General features: G+C 40.4%; 2 protein-coding genes across 2 annotated transcripts in view; one reads left to right on the top strand and one right to left on the bottom strand.

Moving 5' to 3' along the window:
- The window catches only part of capn5b (calpain 5b), a 75705-nt gene that overhangs the window by 26736 nt on the left and 24660 nt on the right, over window positions 1-24309 (bottom strand). Inside the window, exon 3 of the mRNA XM_034684189.1 lies at window positions 11896-12027. Coding sequence (XP_034540080.1) covers window positions 11896-12027 — 132 coding nt within the window. The remainder of the gene's footprint in view (window positions 1-11895; window positions 12028-24309) is intronic.
- On the top strand, window positions 2106-2990 carry ompb (olfactory marker protein b). Its single transcript, XM_034684188.1, has one exon. The coding sequence runs from the start codon at window positions 2252-2254 to the stop codon at window positions 2732-2734; it is 483 nt and encodes a 160-aa protein (XP_034540079.1). The 5' UTR covers window positions 2106-2251; the 3' UTR covers window positions 2735-2990.

The raw sequence follows: 24309 nt of genomic DNA, 5'->3' as shown, positions 1-24309 counted from the left end.
TGCCTCCTCCATTCTAACAGATTAAACATGGGTCAAACTATAAAACTAAAATACATGTCCATGATTTTATTATCTATTTATTTATTTGTGATTTTTGTGACTAAAATTAAGCAAAAGGACAGTTAACAAAGTTATACACAACACATGACACGGAACAGCCGCAAAACTAATAGAAAGTATACCTGTGGAGAGCTGAAGGCATATCAACAAAGTTCAGATGACTGCTGTCAGATAAGAATAATAATAATAATAGAATAGTAGTAATAATCCTTGGAGCAATTTCTCTCTACTTTAATTTATTAATTTATTCTTTTGCTTGTTCCTTCTCTTTCCCCTCTCAGTTTTGAACTGACATGTCCATGATTTTTTCTCAAACATGGATTCTGCCATTGTAGTTGGTCCTTATCAAGCTGAGGTATGTCCAAATGTTCATTTTTAATGAATCACTTGATGCTGAAAGAGGGAATGTGACATTGCGGCTGAGAGTAGAGGAGGAACAGCAGGAGAAATGGAACAGACACTAACATAGAAGTCATTGAACTCTCACTGTTAGAGTGACATTTTAATGAAAACAGGGTTAGCTAGCACATGAGCTTTAATGTTATATTTCACAGAGAGAGAGAGAGAGAGAGAGAGAGAGAGAGAGAGAGAGAGAGAGAGAGAGAGAGAGAGAGAAATCATCACCTACAAGTCATCAATTCTACCTGCACAGTCCTGTTTGAGCAGTTTCCAGTGTATTCACTACCTGAAGCTTTCAGACTTCATTTTGTTTCGATTAACAGTTTATTATCAAAAAAAAAAGTCTACATATCAATTTCCATAACTAACTAAACCTTAGGTAAAGTCACTATTTTTAATTTGCTGACTTAAAGAAAATTTAAGAGGTTGTATTCTAGTCTCATCGCCCCCTTGTGGTAAAGATGTGTATAACATCTCTGCCTTCAGAAGGAGCCCTCACTCTGACCCTAATTGGGAAACAAAAACAAGTTGAATTGAAACCTGACCAGTCTTACTCTTAGAGCATAAAAGTCCACTGAGCTGTGACCTCTCTCTGTCTTTAGCTGAAGCTCGTCATCTTTCATCTTCAGTTGCTGAGCATTGAACAGCAGGTTTATCACTGTAATTTTCTGCATGTTCAGGTCGTGATTGCTGTTTAAAATGTATGAAGTGCAGCTTTCCCACTGTGACTCGGTGTCGTAACAGAACACCCAGCCACGTGGTGACCTGTGAAGAGTCACCTGTGGCACTGCTCCCCGTATGAACACTGCATGCAATAAAAATTGCAAATAATGCAGTGAGCAACACAGCATGTGAATCCGTTGACAGTGTTGCAGCAGGGTGTCCTTGGAGATGTCAAGGTGCGCTAACTGAACAGCAGTTCCTGTCAAACCTCTCTGCAGGAGGTGACACTTTGCTGATGGAGAGAATCTGGCCTCTCTGGAGGACCGCACAGCAACAGCTCGTTTAAAATGAGGAGGAGGGGGGGGGGGGGGGGGGGGAAACAAAGCACTGCACCACAGAAACCCCAGAGTCATTTTGTAATCCTCTGGGAGGCAATCTCTCCTGCACTCCACCCTGCTGCTGCTGCTGCTGCTGCTGCTCTGACTCTGCACTGTGGACAGTGAGAGCGCAGAGGCTCCATCTATCTCAGCTTTCATCTGGGCCAAGTGTCGCTATGCAGCAACTGAACTCTGGGAGGTAAGTGACCTGACGACTGACCAGAAACACAAGCAGAAGGCAGCTTGGCTTTCCCTGCTGTCTGTCAAAATACACACCAAGGGGAACAAAGGGGATTTCCCCTCACTCAGTACTCCTCCCCCTCACCCAGCACCAGCAGAGAAGGGGCAACCTTCTCTTACACAACAGTTTTTATCCCCACATTTACATTTTAGCTCGTACGAGCATCTCCGGATTTAGAAAGTGCAGTTTTTCAGGTCGGGTATTTGAGTAAGGGATCAGTAACCAAGCGAAAGAGACAAACACGTGTGACAAACAGTACAGAGGACCTCCCTGAGGGAAGACCCTGTGCTGTGGCTGAAAATGTCATCAGATCTTGTTGCCTAGCACCTCTGCTCTCCTGTACTTCTGTTGATACACTCTGCAGGAAGGAGCATAGAGTGAGATTCACAGAGTGAGATTCACAGGTTTGAAGGAGGAGGGCAGAAGACGCTTGGTTTCGACATAGCTGCCAATCTAATCCAGCCTACAGTTGGTATCCACCTGTCAGCCTGCTGTGGGGTGCAGTTGAAGCATGTCTGAAGACTTGGAGCTTCCCTTCCAGCCGGACAACCAGCTGACGGAGGTGATGCGTTTGAGAGTTCAATCCCTGCAGCAGCGTGGACAGAAGAGGCAGGACGGTGAACGTCTGCTGCTGCCCAATGAGGCCGTGTACAGGCTGGACTTCTCCAAACAGTCCCTCCGGTTCTCGCGCTGGACAGTGCAGCTGGCCCAAGCTGGACACCTCACCATCACGGCCACCTCGCAGCTCTGGACACCAGACCTCACCAACCTGATGACGCGTCAGCTGCTGGAGCCAGCCGGGGTTTTCTGGAGGGCTCCCACCGACAGCAGAAATGCACCGGTCAGGTGCTACGAGGCCGACACACACGAGTTTGGTGAGAGGATCGCAGAGCTGGCTATGGTGAGGAAGGTGATGTACTTCTTGTTTGCTTTTGCAGAAGGCTGCAGCCCTGAGACTATGGACTGCTCCATCACCTTCAAAGTGGACAGATGAGACTTGGAAAACAATCAAATGCACAAATCCATTTTTTAAACTCTCCTTTTTGTGGTTGTGTTCATTTAGTTTGAAAAGAAAAACTATTTTACAGTTAGCTGTTTTTTAATGGAAGGAAACATCTCTGGACAACCTGTAAAAACAGGACTACACTTTCAGATCTTCTCTTCCAACTTGTGCAACAAAACTCATCCAAGATATTCTATTTATCATTAAACCTGTTGATTATCTTTGTATGCTATGATATTGGGCATTAACTCAGTTCAGTACAAATAAATCCAATAAGAAAAAAAAGGTGTATCATCATTTTCTTAACCAGTGTCTGGTCACGGCTTGTTCTGTTCCTGTGTGTTATCCTCCCTCTCCTCCTCTTGACAAACAGCCATCCTGATGGGTTTAGTAGAAATGAGTCCCTCATGAGATAATGGATAGAGACAGTGTGTACTTGTGTGTATGTGTGTGTAAATGCGTGTGTATTGGTCCTGAGTGTCAGGGGAAACAGGTTCCTGCTGCCTCATCCATCTCCGTCTTGCATGGTGACCCTGACAAACAAGAGAGAGGGGAGGCATGTGGATTTCATCTCTCAGCCTCATCCTGCAGGCTTCACACTGCAGCGGGGGGTGACACAGTAACTGTGACTGTGAATGAGACGACGCGTGTCAGATGAGGTGTGAGAGAAAAGAAAATAACTGAGATGTCAGGAGGTATTAGACTCATTTCGTGTCAGTACAAAGCGTGGAACTAACTCGCCACCTGAACGGGCTGTGCCTCCATTTTCTCTGATAAAAAGTGGAGAGCTGCACATTCTCAGGGGTCTCAATTAAATCGATCCTGCCTGCAGCCATGAATGCATAAATACAAATTATCATCAAGTGTCCTCATTGGTATGTGTCCTTTCTCTCAGCCTTGCCTGTCACCCTTTGACAAACAGGGAAACAACAGGACCAGGTTTGTGGGAAAGCGTCTCATTGGTCATCCTATCAGTAACGTTTAACATTTAACAGAACGAGCGGATGAATTCAAGGGAAGAGGAAGTTACCACAGCGCTCCGGCTTAATGAAGGCCCTCTAAAGTCTGGCGGTGTTTGCAGGTAATTAACATGAACCAAAGCAAACCAAAATAACAATGTTTTGTTTCAGCACTGAGGTTTCACTGGGGAACCGTGTCTGCTCCTGTGAGACTTGGACCATCGCTTGTTTTGCTTTAACAGGGAGTGCAGCGAGTGGCCAACAGGAGGCTGGGATCAGATGAATCTCTGCACAAAGACTGCTTTAAAAATTAGGCTTTCACTCTTGTTTGGATCCAACAAACAGCCCTCAGATAGGGGTCTGACTTTACCAGCTCTAGACCTGAATTTTGGTCCAATTTAAAACCAACAGGACTCCAGGGACCAGATCTGACCTGCAGGACAAATAGATAAGGCACCCAAACATGGTTTACCCTCTTGGTTAAGAAAAGTGTTCAAACAGAACATTCAATTATTTATCTGACATGAAAAACAGAAGCTAGGTATGTTTGGAAAAGGCTTATATATGTGAGAAGTTAGTATATGCAACATGTAGACATTCTAAGAAGTAGTGTACAAGTTCTGCTAAGCTAGGCTAACTGTAAATGGAAATCTGCTGCCTGTTATCTTTCATATAAAGATCCCCTCACACCAAGTAAAGTTTATTTTATTATATATACAAGTGTCTGAGCTTTAATTTATTTTGTTGTTTCTGCCAAGTGGCAAATTTACTGTATTGCTTACTGCTCCCATCAATGAAGGTCGTCAAGGAAAAGAAGCTTCAATGATCGTCCATTTGTCAAGTTTTTACAATTAAAAACACTTCTCAACACAAAGTCTTTCATGCACAACAACATCCGATCTCCTCTTCTTCTTCTTCTTTGTCTCACAGCCGGTCCATGTTGGCTATCCACAAAAATGTGCATGACGTATAGTTTGTCTATTCTGTGCTATGGTACAGTTTTATATCCAGGTGACAGGTGAAATACTACACACTAGTGTTGTAACCAAGTCCGGTCTTGAGCTCATTTAAGGTCTTGGTCTCGTCTCGACATTGAAAGCATTTTCACTTGGTCTTGTCTCGGTTTTGGACTGGGCGGACTCCGTATTTTAGATCATACCGGTCAAGACCACCACTGATGCACTCTGTGTCCCTGTCATTACTGTGATAAGAGAGGAAGATCCCCCTTTATCAGTTCATTCATTTTTTCCTCACCTGTTCAATAACAAACTCTGGAAGCACACTGACAGCTAAATACCTGCCACAGGATTACCACAGTCAACACCTGTAACCAAACAGATAAAAACTATTGAAAGCAAACTTAAATAAAATAAACAGAGGTCTTTTATTTTGTTAACTCTCATAATGATCTTTCATTGATATATATGGTCTTGGTCTAAACTCGGTCTCTATCCCTAATTGTCTTGGTCTTGTCTTGGTTTCGGTGCACTCTGGTCTCGGAAATGTCTCGGTCTCGGTTAATGTGGTCTTGACTACAACACTACTACACACTGCACCTTTAAAGTGTTTACAGCCTTGTACTAATATGATTGCTATAACTAATTTCTCTATTTGAGACAACAATTAGTTTTGCTGAACTCATCCATGTTGGTTATATTAAGGCTGAAATGTATGTATAATTTGGCAAAATAAGGGGAGTGGCTGATATAACTGCCAGGTGGGTGCATTGTAGCTGTTTGCAAGGCAGTAAGGCAATGGCTCCACTTCTTTGCTGGTTTCAAGCTCAGCCAAAAGTTAGTTGGAGTCAGCACTTCCAATATGGTGACCACCATATGGGCCATCTCCAGTAGCCAAGGGATGATACCACCAAAACTAAAGCCATGTTTTGAAAAACCTCTGGAACCACTCCGGAAATCCTGATCCTGATCGCAACTATTAGATTGGAGCCTATCCAAGCATTTATTAATTGATCAGGGATCGGACATTGCTGCAGAAGTCGGGTAAACACTGGACAGGTGGCCAGTCAATCACAGGGCTAACATACAGAGACAAACAACAAGACACACACCCACACTGACTGAGAAGTTAGCATCAAAAATTAACCTGCATGTGGAAGAAGGCCTGAGTGCCCACAGATTCACAGGGAGAACATGCAAACTCCACACAGTGGGTGTCATTTATGAAACATGAGTAAATCTGTGTGTAGATTTGCACATAAAAGCTCATACTACTAAAACTCTACTCTGGATTCATGAATGGCGTGGGACACTCAGATTTGAAGGTAAATACGTGTGTAAGCTCTTGAATGACAACCCATCGTAGATTGACAGCGCGCTCCAAATGATCCACAATTAGCATAAATCCCTGCCCATGAATAGCAAATAATCACCATATTAGGATACAGACCTGTGCATCTGGTTGGCCTGCTCTGCAGTCATGGCGCAAGGAAAGAAGGATAGAGAGCGAGGAAAGAACTTCTCCGAGGCGGAGATTGAAACTATTTTGGGCGAAGTGGAATGTAGGAAGGACATTGTATTTTCTATGGATATAAAATGGTAAGTCTCTACATATAAAACACATGCATTTGTGAGAAGACTACATTCTTACCGACAAGCCAGCCGTCTCTCACAGCTCCATTCTCCAAACGGGTGCCAGCAGTAAGCTGTCATGCGTCCCACCGGGCCACCGAGCCACAACATTGAGCAACACACAGTTTGCATCACATATCAGCTGCACATTCACCAAATGAAAGTTTTTCCGGTTTATGTATGCAAATGCATCATCAGATGGAGCCTTGATGCGTATATGTGTGCAGTCTATGGCACTGATGACATTTGGCATGTTGGCCAGCGCGCTACACCCCCGCTGTACCTCGATTTGCCGTTGTGCTCCATAGGGGAATTGAATGTACTCCGGCCTTAATTTAATAATGCCGGCAAGTACTGCAGAAAATAAAATGCGGCTCATTGATGGCTGGGATATCCCAGATCTATCTGCCATCTCCCGCTGGAAGGTCCCTGTGATTAAGAATCCCAGCACGGAGATCACCTGCAAACGTGCGGGTATGGGCTGGCTTCTTTTAGTTGGCCTTGTCAGATTAGGCTCCAGTTAGTCTGTGTGGTTTTAAACAAGTAGTTCACCTTCTAAATAAACCTATATATATTTTTAATATTTTGTCATGTTTAAATGACGTGTCTCAAAGATATCTGTGTATTCTGTAAATAACAGAGAGCAGTACGTATTAAAATTGTAATTTCCGACAGTGAAAAGCAGTATTTATGTGTATTCCTACGTTTACACAAGTCGGGAGCAGGTGTAGATTTTGTGGGTAGTTACTCACAGATCAGCGCTACTAAAAGATTGATGAATGCTGAAATCGGCATAAATTTCCGCTACACATGGTTTACACACAAATTCATGCTGCTCACGTTTCATGAATGAGACCCAGTTTGTTCAAAGTTTGAGTCCTCTGCTGCTCATCCTAACACAAGCAGAAAGTTTCCAATAAGGGAGAAACAGCAGATGTGATTCATGCCATTTATGGTTGGAAAATCATGTAAACTAAATGTTAAACTCAGCATGATGTTTCTCCCCACTCTGAAATGTTACTAGAGAGGAACAATAACATTACATGTGGGTGTGGTATCCATTTATTTGTGTTACTCTCCCCAAAATGTTTTCAAAATGTTAAACCACTTTAGAGCTGGTAGAGGAAACGGCACTCTAAAGTGCAGCTGATATCTAATATCCAAATGTCTCTTTGCAAACACAGAAAGAGGACGACCTGGACAACAGATGGTTTATTGCATGAATTTTAACAACTTCCTGTCTGCTCTTGTCTCCAGACTCAGAGGGCAGAGAGGAAAAATTAAATACATCTTTTCCCTAAAATGTTGAATATTTATTTAATCTCAGCCTCATATACACTGTATGTTGAGCCACGTCTTAAAACTACTGCATGCACTTTGATTAAGAGATGATTTCTAACCTCTACATCAGTCACTCTCAGTCCTCTCTTCAAAAACAAAAGGAAAATCTAAGAATGAAAGTGTAAAAGAAAAAAGGAGGATAAAAGGGATTTAAAGCAGTAAACACGCTGCAGGCTGGAGACACTGTTTGGTGATGACTCTGTGTTTGTACTGTAAGATGAAACAGAGCTCAGAAACAGAGAGTAAACAGAGGGAGAGCGTATCCAAACTGTATGTACACATTCTCTCTGAGCAGACTGTCACAATCCAGCGGCTCTCTACGACAGGCCGAGGCATCTCGTTTCAAATCTCATTAAAGCTCAGTAATCACTTTGTTTCCTCCACCCAGATGGACGCCACAGGACACCTTAGTATAATCCTGACACCTGAAATCTAGTGATAAACACACTTTACACATTAATGATGTTTAAATTAGGGAGGGGGCACAATATTGACGCTTCAGTATGTCAATAAGTTTATTTTGTGTCTATGAAGCAACAACATTTTGACATGTAAAGCTTCTAACAGAGCAGTCAGGAGGACAATGTACACTGTAAAATATGCCCCACCAAAAACAAGGGAAAAAAATATTTCATGGTACTTTTACCTTGATATAAGCAAAAAAAATCAGCCAATAGAACAAGTGTAAATTTGCTTGTTAAGATTTCTTAAAATAAGACGTAAGATTTAGAAAACTGTGATCTTAAAATTAGCAGGGAAACTTGTTTTAAGCAATATTGTACCAGTATTTTAAAGCTTTGTGTCTCAGAATAAGCCAACAATTAGTATTTTTTCACTGAAAAAAAGATTTTAGCACTAATACATTTCATGTCAACTTCTACATTTAAGTGAGTTGTATTATAGTGGCACTTCTCTAGGTTTAAGACCATCTTGTACTTGAAATAAGATTACAAAGTTTAATTTGAGCATTTTGAGATATAATGTCTTCTCATAGTGAGCTGGATATACTAATATTCAGTCAGGTTGTTTTTAGGATAAGCCAGCTATGCTCTTAAGTACAGTAGGTGTTTGATTGTGTGCATGTAGTTTGAGGATGTATGTTTTTATCTGATTTAGAAGAAAATGCCTGAAAACTGTAACCCACCCTTAAAAAAAACAACTTCTCTTTCTTTCTTTCTTTCTTTCTTTCTTTCTTTCTTTCTTTCTTTCTTTCATCAATTGAGCTGTTTTCTGATAGATTCTCCAATATAATGCATTTACTTAAATCAAGTAAAAGGTTTGTCTTAAATCAAGATTATCCATCTTCTACAAATTAGATCTCAGCTTGAAAAATGTATGAAATGTAAAATAAACCTTGTTTCTTCTAAATTACAACTCAAAACAAGATCATTTCAAGATTGTTTGACTTAAGATATTTAAGATGCATTGTCTTAAAACAAGTCCCTCTATCTTGCTCAAATGTTACTTGTTAAGTAAATGTATCTTAAATCAAGTGGGATAAGACATTTTGACTAAAAATTAAACAATTTCACTTGGTAAGATTTGAGTTTTTGCAGTGTAATGCCTGAAAACGAGCATAACATCAACTCTTTAAGGTGCAGAACTCTTCCAATGCATTGTGCACCAGACACAAGTGAGCAATTGGAGGCTGGTTAACTCTGTGCTGAGCCTGCTTTAGTCATGGCAGGACTCTGAGCAGCAGGTTTGGTGCACTGTGAGTAATGCCAAAGATACTTTGAAACTACAGCTTCAAGATTTTTCAGAACGAGATACACCCTTTGAGATCCCTTTTCAAATCAACTCCAAACGTAGCTCATCTCTGATTCAAAACTTGAAGTTTCTTTCCATCGTCCAGGATTTCAGAAACTGGTCTGAATATAATCTGGATATGTAAAAAACAAACCAGGCCTTTTATCTCTGAAGTCAAGGACCCTGACAGCAACTTTCTCTGCAGTTATGAAGACCAGGTGTCCCCATGGGGAAGTTTCTTAAGCATCTGTCTAACCAAACTGCAATTCACGAGCAGACTTTAGGAATTTAAAAAGATACATAAAAGACTTATTTATTTGGAGCGGTCACTTCTGGGTGTTGGTAATGTGTTTTTGTTTATTTGGACTGAGCCAAGCAAGCTGTTACTCCCAGTCTCCAAGTTTGAAGGAAAGTTGAGCTTACTGGCTGTTGGCTGGAGTTTACCATCACGACTTTAACAAAGTCAGACTCATGAATTTATTTGACTGCCCAACAAACATGTAAAAATGCCAGCATGTGTGTTACAGAGTTCCTGTTTGAAAGAGCACTATAGATCATTTGTTCATCCATCTGTACTGACTTGCCAGAACTGGAAATACAGCATTAAGTTAGAATGAAACACAATCTTATCCTTTCTCATTATCAAGTAATAATTCATGTTAAATTCTAAGAACAAATGCCAAAGATCTGATGTCCCTCCCCAGCTTCTCCAGTGTCAGGATAACCCATTTATTCAAGTCTTCCAATGAAATCACCAGAATATCTTTGGGTTTTGGTTAATGTGTGGAGTATTAAAAGCTCTATATATAAGTCAACTTTAGCTCATGGAAGTGATTACATTTGATGATTAGGTTTAGTACTGATACCTCTAATAATTATACAATCACTCCCAACATATAAGAGAGGATGTCCATTCACTGCACTGCTTTCAAATCGTAGCTGGAGTCTCTAGCTTGGACATTACTGATCAGGCTTTCACTTAGAGACAGTTTGCTGAGCTAGTCTTAGGTTATTACTTCTCATCATAATGGTTTTGAGCTGTGGAGGTTTATGAAATGATGAAGTTATTTTTTGTTTGTTCTAAATTTAAATTTGAACTTTTTTGAAAATTGTTTTTTAACCATGAGTCACGTTGACTGATGTTGTCAAGGACTCCAAGAGCTCTCTTGATCCCTTGTTTTCAAATGTTGACTTGTGATTCATGACTTCGTGATTTCTTTACTGTGAGGTCAAAAACAATTTTCCACCACTAAACCAATAGAGTTTTATTATATCATCCTATTCCACTCTATTTCATTCCATTCTTCCATTCCATTCCATTCCATTCATAGCTAAATACTGTGATGTGCAATGCTCATGATGGATTAGGGTGGGGTCAGACTGAGTCTTACCCTGTCTTGAAGTTGGGTCTCTGTTCATAATTTGACATAGAGTGGTCTAGACCTCCTTCGTTTGTAAAAGCGTCTTGAGATAACGTTTGTTGTGATTTGGCGCTATACAAATAAAGATTGATTGATTGATTGATTGATTGATTGATTGATTGATTCAATTCTTCCATTAAATATGGCATAATTCTGATTAAGTACAGAGAAAGTTTCTCTTCCAAAATCTACTTTATGAACCTTTATTTGTAAATAGTCCTGTTAACAAAAGACCAAACTCTTTACAAAGCCTTTAAAAACTTGACGCAGTCGGTTAATTTTTTGACAGATTTAATTTTAAGGTTCATGTTTAGTGATTTTGTGCTGTGTGATCAGTGGGTGTATACCTTTTATTTTAAAGATGTTTTTGGGGCTCTTTGGCTGTTTTTTCGAAGCTGCCTGCTACATTCTACCTATGCGTATGTAGTGGGTTTAAAAGTAGTATGTACTGTAGTATGACTGTTCTGTTGGATCTGTTCTGCAGGATGCTGGGTTAGGCGTTGCCGGATTTCAGGTTTTTGGAGAGCGGTAAACAACGGCCAAGTTGATGGAGAAACTGCTTCTTTAGTATCACTTATGATTTAAAAAGTTAAGAAATGGTTTATATAGAATTTAATAATTTTCAAACACTGAGTTCCTGAGAAATTTTTCCTGAATCAGTAGACATCCAGGTTTTTTTGGCATACTGCAGATTTTGCTCTTGTTCACATACTACATACTACATACTGAACTTTGGCCAAATCAGTACGTACTGCTAGCATAGTAGGCGGTTTTGGAAACAGCCAATGTCTTTTGGTAGTACAGCCTGAGAGGGACAGGATGTGAGGAGGGAGAAAGAGGGAATGACATGCACCAAATCATGTCATGTCCTACGACTATGACTGTGACTTCTGTACATGGGGCGTCTGCTCCAAACCAGCAGCCCACATGGGTGCATATCTGTGCCGGTTCTCTGAGGTCTTGATGACATGTCAACATTTAAAGATCTCTAAAACTTGTCAGTTTGGTGCTCAGACACAGAGACAATGAGAAGAAAGAAGAAGAAAGGCACAAAAGACAAAAACAATTGTACACACATCCATGCACACACTTACTTTTTGCCATAGAGACTCTCTGGAGGCCAAGCTGGAGCACGCCGCAACAAACCAGCAGTTACCCAGCTGTCCCTGGTGCAAATCGTGTGCGCTGATGCCATCTACAAACAGGTGAGGGTCTTCACACAGCTCCTACATGAACAGACAAAGGTGAACTGAGTGAGTGCTGCAGCTTAGAGGTTAAACATTTGAAGACATTTCATGAATCAATGAAGTCAAGCCAAATATTTTTAACATAAAAGAAAAGACTGAAGAGGTCCAGACTTAAATCTATGATTTGAGATTTTTATCTTGAGGAAAACTTTGATTTTATTTACATTACATTGGAAGACTAATATAAATGAAAGTATTTATGGTAAAAGAGGCCTTTATAACATGTTCAGAGGAGTGCAAATGTGTTACTGAAGTAGATTCCTGAATCAGAACATGACCATCTGTCCTAATGCACCCACGTATCATATTCACGATCTTCCACAAAATGTGGGAAGGCTGCGTGCATTTACACAATCACATTTCCTGTAGCTGCTGTGCTGAGGTCCATTTTCTGCCACAGTACGTACAGACAGACCTCTATTACAGCTAACAACATGGTGCTCAATGAGCCGGACTCACACACACCTACCCACATCCACCCACAAACGCACACACGCACACACACGCACGCACACGCACGCACACACACACACACACACACACACACACACACACACACACACACACACACACACACACACACACACGCACACGCAATAACACAAACAGAGGCACACACTTGTTGGACATCCTGCGGTTCCTGTGATAATGTGTGGGATGAATACTACAGACTGCGGGCTGACAGTACCCATTTACAGAGAGACACTCTGTCCTTTAGTCTTTTGTCTCCTCATACAATGGCTTCACTTCAGCATGAACATGTTGCAGAGAAGAAGAGACGTGTCAAAAATAAAAGAGATTTCCGGGCAACCTCAATATGAAAACTGAGTACAAAGTGAAACTACAGTATTCATAGATAATGTATGTACACAGTAGATAAATATATAAATATATAAATATAGTTTTAGACTGTATAGAAGTTAAAACAGGAGCGCCTACTTTGGCTCCATAATGCAACTGCTGGTGCTGCAATTTGATTGGCTACATGTCTGTGTGGGCTTAAAAAAAAAGTAGCAGGTTTCCAGTAAAATCTTGTTAAAATTTCATCCATATGCTCACAAAATATTGAATTGAATTGAATATGAGTTTTCATTCACTCCTGCATTAAAAAAAATAGATCACGTATTTTTGGCAAAGGGCCAATCCATGGGGCAGATTCAATGTTTTTCTTTGTAGTGCTGGTAGGAACAAAGGAAAAAAACAAGTTTTGAGATGAAAGGATATTCACATGAATGATTACATTTTGTATTGCAAATCAAATATTGGAATATTTAAAATCAGAAGGATCTAAACCTCCTTCGTTGATTCACACAGGACATCACTTTTTGTACAAAGTCCTAAAGAGAAAAGCTAAACAGCACAAAAACTCCTCCTCAAGATTTTACATAAAGGTTGTGACATCAAGAAATATTCACTAATTTAATAATTTACCTTTTAATTACCACTTGTTAAAGTTTCATAGAGGGGATGGGGATGAAAAAACATTAAAAATGGATTATCTCCTGCATCATAAAATGAAAACTGGACTTTAAAAAAAATTCAAACCCAGATAAACCCATTTGCCCTTTGGTACTCATATACCAGGATGTGTGCCCTTAGTGGACAAAAAGGAGAGTAGCATGCATTTCGCAAAAAGATTGAAAACTGAGAAAATGGCGCCAACTGGCGGTCAAATGTAAAATTTTATTATTATTATTTATTATTTTTGCTGTGGTAGTTACACGATCAAAAACTGAGCCATTTTTGGTCCCAAGACCACAAATTTGAGTAAATTGATGACAATAGACCTATACATGTAAAAAACTTGTAAATTGACCTAAATTTAAAAAAGTGAAAAATTAAGAATGTCCAAAAGGGGCTAAGGCATACGGAGGTACAATGACAAGCACACCATGAGAGATGACAGCGTGTCTCCTGGCATGCTAGGCTCCCAAATAACAGCCAAGAAGAGCCAATTTACAGGTTAGACAGTTCAGGGGTACAACAGAATGAAAAGGTCTGATAAATATCATGAAGATCGTCACGACGTAGAACTTATCAAACATCCAAGATCAATAAAATACTGGTCTTAGTTTGATATCACACTATGACTTCATAACGTCACAGTTACAATTGAATTAAACAGAAAGCATCACACCCGTCATATTGATTCATGCATATGAGATTTTTAATATAAAGGTTAACACTGTCCTAATATTAATGGAACACAACTCCATTTTACTGCAGAGCTGAGCTGGCAGAGGTCTGGCTGTGAACACTCTGTCTGTTTTCTGCTCTCTGCTTTATGGCACCGGCGGGTCGATGGGCTCCTCGGCCATTACTCAACAGACAGCAGAAAGACCAGCACCACTTAACTGCTCTTTATCTTTACACACTTGCAGCACTCAACTAGGGTTAGAAAAGTAAAAGAAGCAGAAAGAGGGAGAGGGATGGTGTACGTGAGCTTTTACTCATGTAACATACACAGCTGCATTCTGCTCTGACACTGAGTGAACTGGCTTTTCATTACAAAGCAAAAAGATGATGTGATGTTTGTCTTGTTACACTGGTCCTGTCAAGTTTCTAGCATTGATACTAAATCAAAATTGGATAAAACATCAACAGATTGAAGTATCTTTCTTTGTTGGCCATGACACAAATCGCACTGCACTTGAATATGGACCAGAGTTTGTTGTATGTTTCTGAAAAGGTACCAAAAATGTCCTACAGGGGAAAAAAAGGTTTCTAACTCTGTCCAAAGTACTCATACGTGTATGATCAAATTTATTTAAAGTTCTGACATTTGATTGATTATGATATTAGCAGACAAAAGTGCCAAACATTTGCTTTTTCTATATATGAAAATATGAGGTATGCTTCTTTCTTTATTTTCATGACACCTTGAATAACACAGAGTCCGTCCTGTTGGTTAGAAAAATAAATTAGAACTGTGATCGTGGGCTCTTGAAACGAGAAATCTGATCCTGGTATCAGGTATCAGCCAGATATTGATTCAAAAAGCAAAATCAAGTGTCAGTAACAAAGAGAAAATCTATTCAACTCATTTTAATGGTATTATGTGTTTATGGCAACCATTCGTGCGTGCTACGTCATCACTACACCGGCAGGTCTGTGAGGAGCTAACTTCAAAGGCTCAGATGTTTGGAGGTGTTTCATGTTTGATACACAAACATCTTCAGGGGCAAGTTGCATCATGCCCAAACCTCAGGTTTTGAGGGGTAGTGGTAATGTAGCAAAATACAGTATAAAAAAATCAAGCATCTCGAGAATCCCCATGCCAGAAAATAAGAGATCAACCGAACAAAAATGGAGGCCGAAATGAATCAGTTAACTTTGACAACTGTATCACAAAGATGGAGGAAACTTCCCAATGATGATTTGAAAGTGTAAAACATAACAGAGAGGGTTCTTGGATCCTCTGGATCTCTGCCGTAGATGGCCTGCTGCTGTGGATGGGCCAGACTCCAGCTGCTACAGCTACTACTATCCATCTCACCACTATCATCTCTCTCTCTCTTCATCTCTCTATCCCTCTCTCCAACACGGTCTCAGCAGATGTGTGTCTAACATGAGTCTGGTTCTGCTCAAGGTTTCTGCCTGTTAAAAGAAGTTTGTCCTTGCCGCTGTAACTTGCTAAATGCTGCAGTGCTCATCTTCAAATGGTCTCTGAGTGCTGAGTCACAAAATACTTAAGAATCAGGACTTATATCATTTATGAGTTTTATCACTTCGTAGTCTCCGTGGCATTAGAACCATGGGACGCCCGGAGGCTGAAGTGTAGTATATGCACGCAGAGGAGCTCGGCTCCCAAATCCACCACAGTTAAGAACGTAGAAGAATGGCAACAAGCTGTCATCTTCAGCGGTGGATGTGCAGACAGGGACACACGAGCACAGTGGCGCAAAGAGCAGAGAGACAGCTATACAGACAGATTACAGGCAGTGCGTGATTAGCAAACAAGCTAACAGCTGAGACAACATTGAGGGGAGCAGGCTGAGACGTCAGGAGACGGTCTGAGCAGGAGCGGAGTAGTTTTGTTGAACGTGCGTGCAGGTGACTGAGTGTTTTCTTTATGACTGGTTAGATATTTATTTCGTCATGAATATCCAAGTTAACTCCGCCTTCTTTATCCTAGCGTATCAAAAACTTAAAAAATTGATTAAAGTTCAGTTCCAATACATTAAATATATATAATAGCATGTAAATGTGACTATAAATATCATAGGTAGAACGTTTTTTTTTGTTGATTTGGGTTACCAGAGGCTTTAAAAAGCTGGATCGGTCCATCCTTAGTATATAGACTTGAAGCTGTGCTTAAATTATCAATCTAACACACTCAATTTCTGCAACAAACTACTTTTTGCTTTAAGTTGAAGTTTTTGTTTTGAAACAACAAAAGAGACGTGACCCATCACAAAGAATAATCAATGATAAAAAAAAGAAGTAAAGCTGTGGGAGGATTCACTTCATGAAAATTTGAAGACACTGATTATTACCAGAGCCTGATTGGACTGATCGTTTAAACCCACTGAGGATACCTGCCAGCAGCAGCCTGCCTGTGTGAAGTCTGCAGGCTGTTTCTCCTCTGAGCTCTGGTTTCATCCCACGGTCCAAAGACACGCCGGCTGGAGTGAATAATGAGAGTTAAGACACTTCTTCTAGGTGTGATAGTGAGTGTTAATGTGTTTATCAGGATGTGTTAGCTTGCTGTTAGCCTGGTGAACTGTAGAATGAATGCTGGAATATGCTCAAGTTCCTCCCCCACATCTTGCTTTAACCATAAACATCAGTAACGGTGCCAGGCTTTCACAGTTGTGTGTATGTGAGTATCAGTGCAGATCACAGCATGTTCACGCTGTGGCGTATGTTCGAGGGAGGGTAACAAAGGAACACACACACACACACACACACACTCACACTCTCACACACACACAGGACACACGCAAGGTCAGTAATTTGCTGAGTCTGCAGAGCTGATTGCTGCAAAAGCAAACTTTTAATCAGAAGCAGAGGCCACTGCAGTACTCCCCTGAGGCCTCTACGCTCCACCAGCCAGCAGCCCCTCTCACCTTACAAACACCAGCACTGAGCCACTCTCTGTCTGTACGTGTAGGTGCACAACTATGTGAGGCAATGATCAGGTGATCACAAACTCGTGTCTGACCGGTTCCTCAGTTAAGACCTCTAATCTTGTTTTTTTCCCTAGTCTGCAGCAGCATTGATTGGTGGATTCTGAGCAGCAGCGGGGGCTCCCTGTGGTCGCCTGCTGTCCAGGGATTGGCTCAAGTAGAAGAGTAATAGAGTATTGATCCCCGCCCGGCTCTGCAGACACTGAAGTAATGTGAATATTGTGGCTGAGCACAGCCTAATCTATGAACACACTACTGAGAATCTTTCACTCGGCTTCACCGGCCTCCTCAGCTCCATCCATCAGGCAGGGAGGGAAACCTGCAGACACACACGCTGAACAGACAAAGAGCAAGAAGTGGAAACTAGCTGTACATGCAGCTTGAGATGTCCTACAGTGCAAGGTTCCCTGTGAACATCTAGTTTTACTCATGCATTTCATAACAAAGCAGATATTAGCTTTTTAGTAGTGCTTTTTTAAAATTTCAAAGTCTGTATGTTTATTAGCCTGGACCCATCAGCCAGCTCACTTTTATTCTATCTGGAGCAGCTGTCACTCTTAACAATCTCCTCCCGCCTTCAGATGCAACGGACCAATCATAGCCCATTGTTTAGAATTGAGGCGAAATCTGTAAGATGACAACACAATAACGCCACTTTTTGTAAACAACAAAGATGGCAGCTTCTGACCAAGTGGCAACCTCCGGTCTCAAAATATGAAGCCCATGTGGAAGTGTTATAAACTGCAATTCATCGAGCGTCCGCTTGAGGCTGGCTGCAGAAACACCGGAAACCACATACACACCCATTCAAAGGAGACGATCTTTGCAGCATTAATAAACATGTTAACAGCCTGGTACGAAAAACGTCCTGGGTCTACGTAGCTAATTTCTCTATCAGCACACACTGTACGGGGGTGAATTTCTTTCAGAAGATATTAAACTTACGAGTTTGCTCATATAAGGACATGACTGACTTGACTGACAGTCGGGAACAAATAGCTGTTGGCGAGGAGGCTCAAACTCCGCCTCTTTGCATCACACTTTGACTGGTTGACTTCCGCATTACCAATATGGCTGCCGCCGACGATTGGCTTCAAAACAGCGCTCAGGAACAGATGGGTGACATCACTGATATTACATCCATTATTATTCCAGTCTATGCTTCTGACACAGGGAGGTCTGCTGAACCTGCTGCTTTGAAACAAACTGGATGATGTACTCCCATTGAAGCAACTATGAACAATAACATTTCTGCCACTCTATGCTACGTTACATGATGCTTGCTCTGATTGGTTGTAGGTCTGTTCAATCGCTGTCAGAGGCTAATTATTTACACGTTTTTTTTAAGATTATTTTCATGGTCTTTACTTGATTGACAGATGCAGAGATACAGGAAAACAGGGGAGAAGAGAGCAGGGAATGGCATGTACCAAATGGCAACAGGACCGCGAGTCAAACCTAAGACCAGTGACACGATGAAACCTGAGTTCTGCTATTAATATCTACAATGTCAAGACAGCTCAGTAATACTGTTTAAAAGTCATTCAAAGATCACATCAGAGCTGTTCTGATTTCTGAATTTCATTCAAGGCTTTAGGGACACACTGAATAAAACAGGTTTTAAACAGATGGATATCATTGGATAGACTGTATGTGCGTTCCTTTTAAGAAATAAAAAATCTGAATACCTGGATGGGTCAAACTTATCAGATGGGCTGGATGGGCATTCAAAGTTCCAGGAAAAGGAAATTGAGTAAAACATCAGAAGTTTTACGACTAATATGACCAGTCACGACGTTCACTTACTGCAGTTCACGTTTCATTTTTGAGTTCAGTTTAAGGTTTTTGAAATGAATATGGCTGCTTATGTTTTGACACAACATAAAACACATGATCTATCTTTTCACACGCACACGCACGCGCAAACGCGCACACACACACAAATAATACTTGCAATGTACTTTTTTCTTGGCACCCGTCCAGACTGATCTCATTTGATTTATTCAGATTCATCAAAGGGGCAGCTGCCATGTTATAGAAAACTCCCAGTCATTTGAAAATTTTCCATTATTTCACACCGTGCAGCATCATATCACCCCACCCGGGCCGAGCAGAGACATAAATAAACCGAATCAGTGGAGGAGTGCTGGGGGAGGAAGAGGAGAAGGGCTGAGAGACGATGTGAGACAGTGAGAGAGGAGGAACATTTTATTAGAGCCTGCTCTTTAAGCTCGCACGCTTCGCCACTGGGACTTCATTGCAGCCATAAATATCGCCGGGATGCATCTGAGCAAGGATAACATCGAGCAAAGTAACCTCTGAGGGGGGTTACGCTGGTGAACCTTCACCCTGCAACTGATTACATGACCTCTCTGCATGTTTACTGTCCGCTGCTGGGAAATAAAAAAAATCCAATCAATCATCTCAGATTTACAGTCTCTACAGATGCCATCGCTGCATCACTCTGCTCTACATCAGAGCTTTAGAGACATTTCCTCACATTTTCTATCAAATAAAACCAGACTAGGAAACTCAGCTCTTATGTCATTCGTCACTCTCTGGCTAATGTTTGCATTTACGAGAAGCTTTTTAGACTTTATTGTGAAACATGAGCACAGAGCCTCCCGCTGATGTTTTGTTGACATGCAGGTTTGTTTCCCCAAAACCAAAATGGAGCTTTTCCGGCACTAAATGTGATTTCCAGAAGAGTTGTGGTCAAGAAGACAGCTCTTTCTGGGAATGTGTGCCTCTAAATGTTTGTTTCTTTGTTAATGAAACCAGCAGGGAACAGAGGGCTTTAGGCCATCAAACAATACATCAAAATCTAATTTATAAAATAACTAATGTATTCTGAAAATCTGATCAAACGTTGAAGAAGTCAATCTCCATCTTGTGCATGGCCTTATTTATTCAACACACAAACACAAATCAGACAAACCAGCTGCACTTTGCATCCATTTCACTGATGTTTCATTACAGTAGTGACGATGTCTGCTGGAAACCACACAAATCTGTGACTTTAATTTGCTCTGATGCATCTGATCCCCCTCGTGCTCGGGGAGACTTCTGCCCTGATATAGGTCAGGCCAATCATGACCATTTATGGGACGAGTTTGATGTAATGACAGACAGTATCCTGTTTAAGACACGGCTGTTGATGATATGGGAGGTCCCGTGTCTCCTCTCATGTCAGTGTTCAATGAGCTGGACGGTGGTTCATGTCATGTCAGACCTTTGTGTATTATGTTCATGAGAAGCAATATGTGTTTGGATGTTATCAAGCTTCTTTGCTTTCTCTTCTTCTCGCTCTGATTGGTCGTAGATGCATTTTGTTCTTCCCCTGCTAATACTGCCTCCTAAAAATCAGGAACAAGCTTAAGGTTTCTAAACTAATATGTATACTGGTCTGATTGTTTGTTTGTTAACTTTATCCAAAAGGCTAATTTATTTATGAAATCATTTTGAACCTGAGAGAGAACAAGAAAGATTTGTTTAGCTGGTGAAGTTTTGACGTGAGAGAGACAGCTCTAAATGAAGAGAGTGATAAATTGGCAGAGGCCTTCAGTCCAGATGTTTTAGCTCTCCAATTTTGATGATCAAATATTGATATACAAGTTTTAAAAAATGATGTAATCAGACCCTCGCAAAGTTTCAAAACACCTCCAGATTTAACTCAAGTGGTTAAATGATCTTCTTCATTTCACAGCATGCAACTTGAAAAGATTTCATTTCAGTTTCAGGTTCAACCAGGTGAAATGAACGAGAGAGAGAGAGCAGACGTGCCTCTTTGTTCATCTGGAAACAGAACCACCACTGGTTGCTGTTGCAAGCTAAGGATTCAGAAGTTAAAGGAGCTAAAAATGTAAAGTCTCTGGGGGAGCAGAAATCCATGGAGATGATTTACCAGTTTGGATGATTCTGTTTTTCAGTGTGTCCACTCGCTTATACGTCTCAGACTGCTGCTGACAGGCTTTTCAAACGGGAACATTCGGGCTTAAATGTATCTCCACATGTGGATATTTATAGAAACCTACAACACTGCACTGTAACTATCTGACACTTACTCTATACAAACCTAGAAGGACTCTTTATTTGTTGTGTACTGCACCATCCATCTCATCTTTCTAAATATTACATACAGCTCAAAATATAAAGATAAACCATAAAAGCTGGGTCAGCAGGGTAAGAGCTTTGTCCATCATTAAAGGTTTTAACAACTTGAACAAGAACAATCTGTAACGTGTGGGGTTGCAATCTGAGGGAGCAGTTAATCAAATTTATCAAATTGAGCTTCAATTTGCAAACAATTTGCCACACAATTATCAAATTTAAAACAAACTACTCTTTCAAACTCTGCACAAGCATGCAATGTGTCTGCAGAATATGCAAATCTATCCGTAACTCGTGTACCACAGTAATATGTAGTGCAAGTTGCTGCCACCGTTTACAATCTTAATTAATTGCTCTGGTGAAACAGGCCTCAGTAGCCCTAGAAGTGCCTACATAATTAATTCTGCATTCTGCAGTGCATAATCTAAATCAACGTTTAGTGCCAATACAGGAAGCAGGACATCATTTATGCAGCAAGGAGGGGAGTAAGGAGTTTGGCATCTTTGAGCAGGAGATAACACTGAATGCAACCTTCTATAAAGAAAGAGACTTAATAGAAAAATGAAATGGGATGAAATGTTACTTTTGTGACAGAAAAGAAACTCCCAAATATAGGAGCTGTTGTTCGTTTTCACACAGCAGGAGGCAATGGGAGCAATCAGTCAAAAGAAAGGCTTCTCCATGAAATGTAACCAGCTATAAGAGTGCAAATATAAACTAAACAGAGACATATTCAATTATCCTGCTGCAGACCTGAGAGTTTACAGGAAATGATCTACAGCCATAGGATATTAACCTGCCTATTAGATAATGTTTGAGACTGCATTGACAGTAAAAAAAAAGGCTTTCATTTGGCAGGAATAATAATAATAATAATAATAATAATAATAATAATAATAATAATAATATCAGTATTTATTTATATATATAAGTTTTTTAATCAGGGTGCTTTAAAATTAAAAAAAGAGAAAATAAATAAATATATATACATATATATGAATAAAACAACTTAAAAGAGAAATGTTAAGAAAGCAATGACTACAATGTTTTTTAAATTAAAAAATTAAAAAGATCAGCAGGGAGTTGAGCAACAGAGAGAGAGTCGCAAAACAACAAAAAAGTCGATGTAAGGAACAAAGAATGAAAGATGAGGAGGAATAAAACAAATTAACAAACAAAAACAAAAATATAATAAAAAAGAATAATAATAAAGCCAGAAGAATAAAAAATGAAAATACAAAAAATATAAAATATAAAATTCCTGCCTTTGATACCGTCTGTAACAGAATAACAGCAGCGTCTGGAGGTCTAAAACAAGTTTAGATAACATCTCCTTTCAAAGCACATCTAAAAAAATATGTTTTTACAAGAGATTTAAAGGAAGATAAATACTAAATCAGTACTGCACTATGATGCGCTTTTATTGTTAATCATCACTTTTCTATCACATTTTTCATTTTTCATGACAACATTATGAAAGTCACGTTAATCTGACACATGTTGGGGTCTTCCTTTTAAGAACAGAACTTTATCAAAACATTTGAATTTCCAGTTTCAATATTTTGTTAGCAGCCGTTCAGCCTCTTTTATTTTTTTTTCCATAAGAACTTGACAACACAGGTCCGTTATCACTGAAAGAATAACTTCCGACACATGTAGTCTTACCTAAGTTTTGTGATCACACAGGACTACATACTTAAGTCAGAGGGACACGCAGACTGCATGCTGAGAGTGCATGTAAATGAGCTTTCTGTTAGGAACTTTTCATTCTCTCAAAGCCTCTGTGTCCCTGAGTAGTGCAGTGTGTCACCTCATTATTATGCAACCTCCTCTGAATAAAACAATGCACTAAGAACAAGCCTTCAGTCACAATCAGCTTTAGGGAGAGCACTCAGGAGGAGTCGGGTAAACCCTGCAGCAGGTGAGCTAACCACAAACAAGCTAGCCATCCAGGACATGCAAGCCAAAGTCAGTCACAACAACAATGTGACATGTTTCAACTATTGACTGTCTATAGAACAACAATCATCCAGTGCGAAGCCATAGCTTCTAGATCTCCCCCTGGTGGCTGACGACAGTACAGGTCATAAATCCCAACTCCTTAAAGATGGGGTTGGTAGTCAGTTTTAGATACACTTGTTATACTGGTTAAAATGATCTTTATGTCCTGATGGCAATCAATACATAATGATTTCTTTAAAAAGAGAGAAAAAATCTACAGCCGAAGTAAATCTGGGAAAACACCAACCAATCCCTGCCATCAGGAGCTAAATGATGAAACCAATCAGATCCCGTCTTGCCATTCTGCCCGCCTGCTGCGCGTACATTTCATGTTTGTTTGTGTTATTAACTTTCACTATGATAATGTTTTGGTGTTTTCTTACCACTTAGTGAGACATGAGTTGACATGAGGATGGTGATAACAGAAGGTTCTAGAGCTACCTGTCTGCACAGAAACTGCACTTTGCTGAATGCAATAGAAATCTTCACCCAGCAACACAGTTTGAACAATTTTCCCTCTGAGAGCTCATCTAAAGACAGACTGGGACAGATGTACCAGTGCAGCCTATAACACAGATTTCACTGTAAGTTTAGCCTCATGAACGTTGAATTCTGGGACTCAAGCTCTAAATTTCCTAAAGTTCAGTAGTGTTAGGAGGGCTGTTGTCACAGATTACATTACTGACTATGATCATTATAACATAAGTAACATTGATAATAACTGTTGCACTAAAACTGGGTAGATACAGTGCATATATCTTTCTATGGAAACAGTCTGAGTCCAAGCATCCTAACCTTCTGACAGAAACCACCATCACTGAGGACACAAATCAAGCCCTAATGTACACCAAAGGATGCTCCTCCTTCCTCTCCCTCGGACTCCTTCCAGTTTTTGACTGACATCACAGACCCAAACATATAATCTGTGTGACCCACTTTCTATGGCAGTGCACGCTGGCTGTAGCTGCAGCGGCGTGCAGGCAGAAGGAGGTTACTGCATCCAGAGCCGCGGCCTGCTGTG

This window comes from Notolabrus celidotus, chromosome 5 (genome assembly GCF_009762535.1).
Source record: "Notolabrus celidotus isolate fNotCel1 chromosome 5, fNotCel1.pri, whole genome shotgun sequence".
NCBI classification, from domain to species: domain Eukaryota; kingdom Metazoa; phylum Chordata; class Actinopteri; order Labriformes; family Labridae; genus Notolabrus; species Notolabrus celidotus.
The sequence above is the reverse complement of the archived record's forward strand: the minus strand, read 5'-3'. Positions and strand labels throughout refer to the sequence as shown.